This window comes from Arvicola amphibius, chromosome 13 (assembly GCF_903992535.2).
Source record: "Arvicola amphibius chromosome 13, mArvAmp1.2, whole genome shotgun sequence".
In the NCBI taxonomy this organism is placed as follows: domain Eukaryota; kingdom Metazoa; phylum Chordata; class Mammalia; order Rodentia; family Cricetidae; genus Arvicola; species Arvicola amphibius.
Window position 1 is genome coordinate 68,037,518 of NC_052059.1, and position 8,695 is coordinate 68,046,212.

The window sequence follows — 8,695 nt, forward strand, 5'->3', positions numbered from 1 at the left end:
TAGAATATAAAAATTCATAAAAAAAGAAACCACATATTTAAAAGAGAGCAGAGGATGTGGGGGGAGGCTTGGAGGGGAGAAAGGAAAGAGGGAAATGGTGTAATTGCATTATAATCTCAAAAAGTAAAGTATTTTTTATTTTATAAATGTGTTTTAAAAAGAAAAACAGGCTGTGTGTGGCTGTGCACATCTTTAGTCCCAGCACTTGGGAGGCAGAGGCAGGTGGATCTCTGTGAGATCAAGGCCAGCCTGGTCTATGGAGTGAGTTCCAGGACAGCCAGGGCTACTCAGAAAAATCCTATCTCAAAAAGAGAGATAAAGAAAACACAGCACAAAGGACACAGAGTTAGGAGGGCAGAGGAGGGGGATGAGTCTGGGAAGAGCTGGAAAAGCAAAGTAAATATGATCAAAACATATTGTACAAAACTAGAAACTCTGAAATAACAAATAAAAACAAATTTAAATAAGCAAATAAATATTAAATCAAAAAAGATATTGTGTGTGTGAATAGTGGAAGCAGATTTGTCTAGAAGACAAATGAGATTATTGAGAGTGGAAATCAGGAAAGGGGGTAGGAGATACAGAGTAATGTGCTCAATTTTTATATAGTTGTAAAAAACTGAATAAATACATTTAGAAGAAGGAGGGGGCCTGGGATTGGTATGTAAAAATAAGTAAATAAATAAATAAGATTTAAAAAATAAATTAACAATGATAGTGAATCTCATAGAGAAGGACTTGAAATATTGTACACAATGGTCAGCAAGATAGCTTAGACCCATAAAGCCACCAAGTCTAATAACCCGACCTTGTTTCCCAGAACCTACAGCATCCTCCAAACTAAACAGACGCACCTGAATATCTGCTCCATACCATACATGTGCACAACTGTAAAAACGTGTGCAAACACATTTCACATGATATATGAATCAGAAGACCTATAACAATGCCAGAGGTGGAGACGACAGCTATAATCCTGGCTACCAGGGAGGTAGAGACAGGAGGATCAGGAATTCAAACTTAGTTTCAACTACATGAGACCCAGTACCGAAAACAAAATAAACTATAACATAAATATCTTAAGTAGCCATGAGAGTCAGGTCATGTTTCTCTTAGTCTGTGAAGATCTATCATAGTAACTTATTCAAAGAAAGTTTAATTCATGGTATGGGACTGTGCTAATAAAAACATTCTTCACCTTTAATAGCCGTACTCCTCTCTCCTCCTCCTCTTCTTCCCCCTCCTCCTTCCTTGTCCTCCACCTACTCCCACTCCTCACCACCTCCTCCTTCCTTTCTTCTTTGTCCAACTTCAAAATCTGTTTTGAGAGCAAAAGGGAACCACATATATGAGGTGGTCAAGTCCTGAGAAACCCCTCAGAGCTGGTCCCACCTCGTATTAAAACACTGGAGAAAGCTAGAAAGGAAGGAAGTCTCCCAGGAGACAGATTACAGACATGAGAGCTGCCTTCTCACTCGGGTGCTGTTCCCACAGTCCCCACACTAAAGAGCTCACACACATAAGTGCCTCTGGGGAAGACAAAGCAAAAATAGACTGCTGCTGGGACCACCTTCAGTAACAACCTCAATCTTCCCCAGTCAACAAGGAAAGGGAGGAGAAGATCCACAAATAATAAATAACTCAAGCTTCAGTCAGGCACTGAGTCTTCTCTCATCAGCTCCTCACATGGCTAGTGCTGACCCCGTGGGATGTAGACCTCTCCAGCAAGAGCTTACCCCTTCTCCCAGTCTGCAAACGGACCTTCTTCAGTGGATGCTGGCACCTCCTGATGAGAGTCACTCACCCTTCCACACCAGCACGGTATGAGTGCCATCTCTCAGAGTCATCTGGAGCTTGATGGCTAACACAGAGGGGTGCTAAAGAGACAGGACGATGTTCCCAGATACCAAAGTTTCAGAAACAGGCGAAGGTTGGGGCAGAGCCATAAGGCATGTCTCCACTCTGTCATCTCTCAGTTCGTTCTTAATGATTGGGCATAATTTCCTTTCTGCTCTCCAACAATGTTTCCTCCTGTTCTGTTAAATCATGTGACACTACCTCTCCATCTTTCTCCAAAGCTCCTCTTCAGGAGCAACAGTTCACGGGCTGTCCTTAGTGTGAGCAGGGAGGGTGAGTGTCCTTAGTGTGAGCTGGGAGGGTGAGTGTCTTGGTGTCTGAGTGGTTCTACCTGTGATCCTGTGTGGCCCTCATCAAGCCTCTTCCCCCAGCTCTACGAGTTCTCTGCCCATAATTTGAAGATTAGATTAAACAAATGAAATCTGGTGGTTGTGTCGTGCATATTTTAAAGGCATAATCCAGACTGTTACTACAGGCTTCATATTCTTCTTTTCTTGTTTTCTTCGTTGTTGTTGCTGCTGCTGCTGCTGCTGCTGCTGCTGCTGCTGCTGCTGCTGCTGCTGCTGCTGCTGCTGCTGCTGCTGTTGCTATTGCTTGTTTTGGTTTTTGGTTTTTGGTTTTGTTAAGAGAGTATCTCACCATATAGCCAGCCCTGCCTAACTTGTAACTCACTTCGTAGACCAGGCTGGCCTTAAAGTCTTAGAGGTCCTTCTGCCGCTATGTCCTGAGTGCTGGAATTAAAGGCGTGTGTCACCACAACTAGCCCTTTCATATTCTTTTTGGAATATGTTAGTCTCTGGTCTCAGATTTCAATACAACACTTTTCATTACACACACACACACACACACACACACACACACACACACACACATATTCATTTTCATGTAGTTCATCTTTTGATTATTTTTTGTTTAAAAGCTTTATGGTAAAATTCAGGAAAAGGACAAGAGATGAGACATGTAAGTAGAGTTAGGAGCAAACAAAATAAATCCTTGCAAATCAAAGGATGATACAAACATACAAACCAAATATAAAATTGTATCAATATTTGCTAGTGAGAGGGACCCAAATAAGAAACTGAGTCTATGACGACTACACAGTAGGAATGTGTAGTCCCAGTGCCTGCTCCCAAGAGACAGGGAGCAGGAGCACAAGGCTAAACAGGGCTACATGTGACCCTCTCTCAAAAAAATTAAAACAAACAATTAATGCCACTTTGCACAAAGATTATTTCGAGCTAAAGGCAATTAAGACACCACAGCTGTAAAATGAGCTCCCTGCTCCCTCCCTTCCTCCAAAAAGTACAGCTTAAGTTTTTCCACGTAACTGTAACACAAACTGCAGACCATGAAAATTAAATTGCCTTGAAAGTTTTCTTACATGTGGCTATTTCTATTGCCCTGACCAAGAAGAGAGGACAGCCCATCACTGTAAGCAACATCAACTGGAATATGCAGGTTACAAAGTTGCTACAAAGTTCTCATCTTCCATTAGCCTCCCCCATAGGCTTGTCTTCTCCAACTCCCCTAAAAAACCAACTTCCTTTCCTTTATCTAATCACTTTTCCACAACTGCCTTTTGTTAAACTGATGTATATATTCCCAGACCAAACCTTCTTTGGCACTTCCTTTTTTTCTGTGAAGTCTCACTGTACATGATGAATAAATGTACTCCCTATTTAAAATATAAATAAGAATGAAGGAAATACTGGTGGTAAAATGATAGGTGGTGAAAAGCATTGGTAATTTTGTAGACTCACAGCAACAAACATTGATTCTTATTGTAGAACTTGCACGTGAGCTGAGGGTGTGGCTCCATCTGTAGAGGGGCCTGGGTGAGTTTCTAGTACTGTGTACACCTTGTACAATGGCAATATGCTTAGAGTGTCAGCACATGGGTGGAGGTGGGAATAGCAGAAGCTCAAGCCATCATCAGACACATGAGACCAAGACCAACCTAGACTACCAGACACACCTCAAAAAGAGGCATTTTGAGGCTGAGAGATGGCTCAGTAATTAAGAGCACTGACTACTCTTCCAGAGGACCTGTGTTCAGTTCCTAGCAACCACATGGCCCCTCTGTAACTCTAGTTCTGCAGGATCTGACACTCTCACACAGACAGATATGCATGCAGGCAAATACCAACATAAAATAAATTTTTTTAAAAAAATATATTTCACTGTATCTATGTGTATTTTGTATTTGGAGATTTTTGGCTTCTTACTAATGTGGGGTGTGCATGCAAGTGTGTGTGTGTACATCTGTGTGTGCCCGTATGTGTGTGAGCATGTGTGGGGCCACTCCTCTCTTCCCAGCTTATTGAGGTAATCTCTCTCATTTCAGCTATGCTCCGTATTCCAAGCTAGCTGTCCCAGGAGTGTCCGTGCCACTCGCCTGTCTCCTGCTGCCAACTCACCTCTCCTTTTCCTGCCTTCCACCTCGCTGGCCATGCACCAGCCTGCCAGGCTTTTTGATCTGATTTCTGGGAATTAAACCCAGGTCATCAGGTTGCATGAGTACCAGTTCTGCCCACTGAGTCATCTAGGTTTTGAAACAGAATACTAACACCAAGTTAGGCTCTATGACTCTTTTAACTCATTCAAACTGATGCTTTACTAAATTATTTTAGATTGCTGTTTGTGGATATTCGGTAAAACAAGAAACTTCTGGACAGGTAACAATGAGGCATGGTTGGAAGCCACACTCCATATTCGGCTGTGAGATTTTTCTGTCATTTAACTTCTAGGGATTACTAGAACTCTACCTGGATGCAAATGATATTATTACTCTATAAACTGTTTTGTTTTGGTTTGGTTTTTTTATTTTATTTTCAACTAAAATGTTTGCTCATGTCTCCAGCCTTTCCTATGATTCCCCCCTAAAATGTATGGCTTCTTGTTCTTAAATTCTTCTTACATGTATAAGTATATGTATATGAAATATTATGATTTTTACTACTGCACTCCAATGATGGAGAGGCTGCAGTGTTATTGTTTCAGTGCTGGGGCTGAAACCAGAGTATCGCATATGTTACTGGCCGGTGCTCTCCGTGGAGCCTCAGTGCCACTGGCCGTTGCTCTCCGTGCTCTCCGTGGAGCCGCAGTGCCACTGGCCGTTGCTCTCCGTGCTCTCCGTGGAGCCGCAGTGCCACTGGCCGTTGCTCTCCGTGGAGCCGCAGTGCCACTGGCCGTTGCTCTCCGTGCTCTCCGTGGAGCCGCAGTGCTACTGGCCGGTGCTCTCTGTGCTCTCCGTGCTTTCTGTGGAGCCGCAGTGCTACTGGCCGGTGCTCTCTGTGCTCTCCGTGCTTTCTGTGGAGCCGCAGTGTTACTGGCCGGTGCTCTCCCTGGAGCCGCATCTCCACCCAAATAAGGCTTTAACAGTACTTGGTTTCCTTCCCTTTCTCCCATGCTTTTTCCTTTCTCTTTCTCCTCTTCTGTCTATTCTTCCCTCCTTCATCTCCCTATCTCTGTCCTTGGAAGGCTTTAAATTGTCTCAGGGCCATGTCTGGGGACATTAATAAATTCAAACTACACCATAGAGAGTGGTTGCTCTGTAGATAACAACCTCCATGCTTAAAAAAAAAATCTATGATTTAGACCATGACCCAGAGGGGATAGTGTTTATAGAAGAAAAGAGAAGTTTACCTCTTCGTTTTATATTTAACTGAGAAGAAAAAGAAATGGCAGGAAATTTTTGCACCTAAGACTCTGCATCAAATAAACTTCCAGTGTTACAAACAGGACTTGCCCTTCATTATTCCTCTTAAGAGGTCCTGTCATCCATGGACAGGCTTAGGAAATACTGTTCTCTCCAGATCAGTGAGACTGTGCTGCAGTTCATGCTGAGAATGAACTACACTCACGAGCAATGGGAACTTCTGCAAAAGAATTACTCTTGTTGGACAGTGAGAGAACATTCCCAGCTGGGGGGTAGTTCATAACCCAAGGGCCTAGATTCAATTCTCAGCACTGGGGTTAGAAGGAGAAGGAAGGGAGGATGAAAAGGAGGAGGATGAAGAAGATCAAGAGGAAGAAAAGAAGAGGAGGAGGCAGAGGAGAAAAAGGAAAAGAAGGCAAAAGAAGAGGAGGAAGACAATAACATTTTTTAACAAACAAAAAATAATGTGAAAAGTAAGAATGTGGGGGAAATACATTCCAGGGCAGTGGACACTCTACTTTGAGAGAGACACAGACTTGAGAAGAAAATGGAGGAAAACACCATCAATAGATCCCCACTGCTACCTAAAGAAGAAGACCAGGCATCCAAGGAGAAGGTGGAAGTGTCCCTCAGATAAAGATCCTGATAATTTACCTGACTAGATGCCTCAGAACTCAAAAAGCCCAGATTAAATACGCTGTATCGAACTCCGTTTTCTCCAAAGCCGAGTGGTGGTGGTGGCGCACGCCTTTAATCCTAGCACTCAGAAGGCAGAGGCAGGTGGATCTCTGTGAGTTTGAGGTCAGCCTGGTCTACAGAGTGAGTTCCAAGACAGCCAGGGCTACACAGATAAACCCTGTCTCAAAAAAAATCCCTTTGTTCCCATTCAAAAATGCAGAAATATGCATACGGTCCCTAATTTGATGTCTAATAGTGACCAAGTAAGTGTCCTGTAGTAGAGTCGCCATTTCAGTCACAGGACCGAGCTGTCTCACTGTGAGCTGATGAAGTATTTCTTTGGTTTCTCATTCTCTTCAGTACATATATGGTGCGAAATGATTTCCCAGAGTTTTACAGAGGGGAAGATATGACTGACCAAGCCTTTCTAGTTGTGAACACATTAACACTATGACTCAGGAGCCCCGGAAAACTAGAATACCAGTGACACCCAGTCCAAAGCTGTCACCTGAGCACACTTAGCCAAAATGTGCTGAAGGCCTTATCAGGAATGCACCACAGGACTCAGGCGGGAGAATAAGCCCTGCTTGGCTCTTAGAGGCTGGAGAGTGAGTAGAGGGGTCAGAATCTGTAACTCACGAGCGTGGTATGCTCTTTCTGCAGTAACTCACGAGAGTGGTATGCTCTTTCTGGAGTAACTCACGAGCGTGGTATGCTCTTTCTGAAGTTCAGTTGTTGCTGTTTGCCTGTGTTAGTAGGTTGGCTTTTTTTTCTTTTCTCTTTATTTTTCTTTTTCTCAGATAGCTAAGGCTGGCCCAGACTCACTATGTGCCTGAGGCTGATCTTTAATTCCTGATCTCCCTGCCTCTACCATTCAAGTGTTAGAAATAGAGGAAGCATGAACTATCTATCACACCTAGATTTAGAATGGTTTTACATTGTGTGATTTTTTTTAATAAAAATTTACTGCCACCATGTGTTCACTGAAAGAGAACAAAACAGAGATGAAGGGAAATAAAGATATAGTTGAGTAATGTGACTGTCAGCATGAGTGAGTACTCAATACTACAGGAGGAGAGAGAGAGAGAGAGAGAGAGAGAGACAGAGACAGAGACAGAGACAGAGAGACAGAGACAAAGAGAGACAGAGAGAGACAGAGAGGAGAGAGAGAGAAAGGAGAGAGAGAACAGAGAGAAGAGAGAGAAAGAGAGAGACAGAGACAGAGAGGAGAAAGAGGAGAGAGAAGAAGAGAGAAAAGAGAGAGGAAGAGAGAGACAGACAGAGACAGAGGAGAGAGAGGAGAGAGAAGAAGAGAGAGAAGAGAGAGGACGAGAAAGGAGAGAGAGAGAGAGAGAGAGAGAGAGAGAGAGAGAGAGAGAGAGAGAAGCTCTGCAGTCATAACACTCCTGGAAGAGAACACAGGTGCTCCATGTGGGTCACATCTCCACAGAACTCCCCACCACCACCCCAGGTTCCCACAGTCTCCTTCAGTCCCCCTCACCTCCAGGTCATCTATGCTCACCCCGTTTGTCCTTCCTCTAGGTAACAGACCTCCCAAAGATGGAAAGAGTCAACCACACACTCTTGACTGAGTTCATCCTGACAGGAGTTCCCCACCCTCCCTGGCTAAGGACATTCCTGCTTGTGTTCTTTTTACTAATCTACATCCTGACTCAGCTGGGGAACCTGCTCATCCTGATCATAGTCTGTGCAGATGCACAGCTCCGTGCCCGCCCCATGTATATCTTCCTTGGTGCTCTCTCCATCATCGACATGGGCATCTCCACCATCATCGTCCCCTGTCTCATGATGAACTTCACTCCAGGCGTGAAGCCCATCCCGTTCGGGGGCTGCGTGGCTCAGCTTTATTTCTATCACTTTCTGGGCAGCTCCCAGTGTTTCCTCTACACCACCATGGCCTATGACAGGTACCTGGCAATATGTCAGCCCCTGCGTTACCCAGTGCTCATGTCTGCTAAGCTGAGTACCTTGCTGGTAGCTGGGGCTTGGGTGGCTGGCTCAATCCATGGAGCAATCCAAGCCATTCTAACCTTCCGCTTGCCCTACTGTGGTCCCAACCAGGTAGATTACTTCTTCTGTGACATCCCTGCAGTTCTGAAGCTAGCCTGTGCAGATACCACAGTCAATGAGTTGGTGACCTTTGTGGATATTGGGGTGGTGGTTGCCAGTTGTTTCTCCCTGATCCTCCTCTCTTACATCTATATCATTCGGGCCATCCTGAGAATCCGCACCGCTGATGGGCGGCGCAGGGCCTTCTCGACGTGTGGAGCCCATGTAACTATAGTTACCGTGTACTATGTACCCTGTGCCTTCATCTACCTGCGACCTGACAGTCACAGCGTCCTGGACGGGGCAGCGGCTCTCTTCCCCACAGCCATCACTCCTTTCCTCAATCCCCTCATCTACACTCTGAGGAACCAGGAGGTAAAACTGGCCTTGAGGAGAATGATAGGAGGGCAGAAGACTAAGAGTGGGGTCTGA

At 44.6% G+C, this 8,695-nt stretch overlaps 1 protein-coding gene across 1 annotated transcript; it reads left to right on the forward strand.

Annotated features, from left to right (window-relative positions):
• Window positions 1-7,753: 7,753 nt before the first annotated feature.
• Window positions 7,754-8,695, forward strand: LOC119800366 (olfactory receptor 10G3). Its single transcript, XM_038310524.1, has one exon. The coding sequence runs from the start codon at window positions 7,754-7,756 to the stop codon at window positions 8,693-8,695; it is 942 nt and encodes a 313-aa protein (XP_038166452.1).

Coding starts and splice junctions, on each gene's coding strand:
- LOC119800366 (XM_038310524.1), top strand. CDS start 7,754: ATGGAAAGAGTCAACCACACACTCTTGACTGAGTTCATCCTGACAGGA.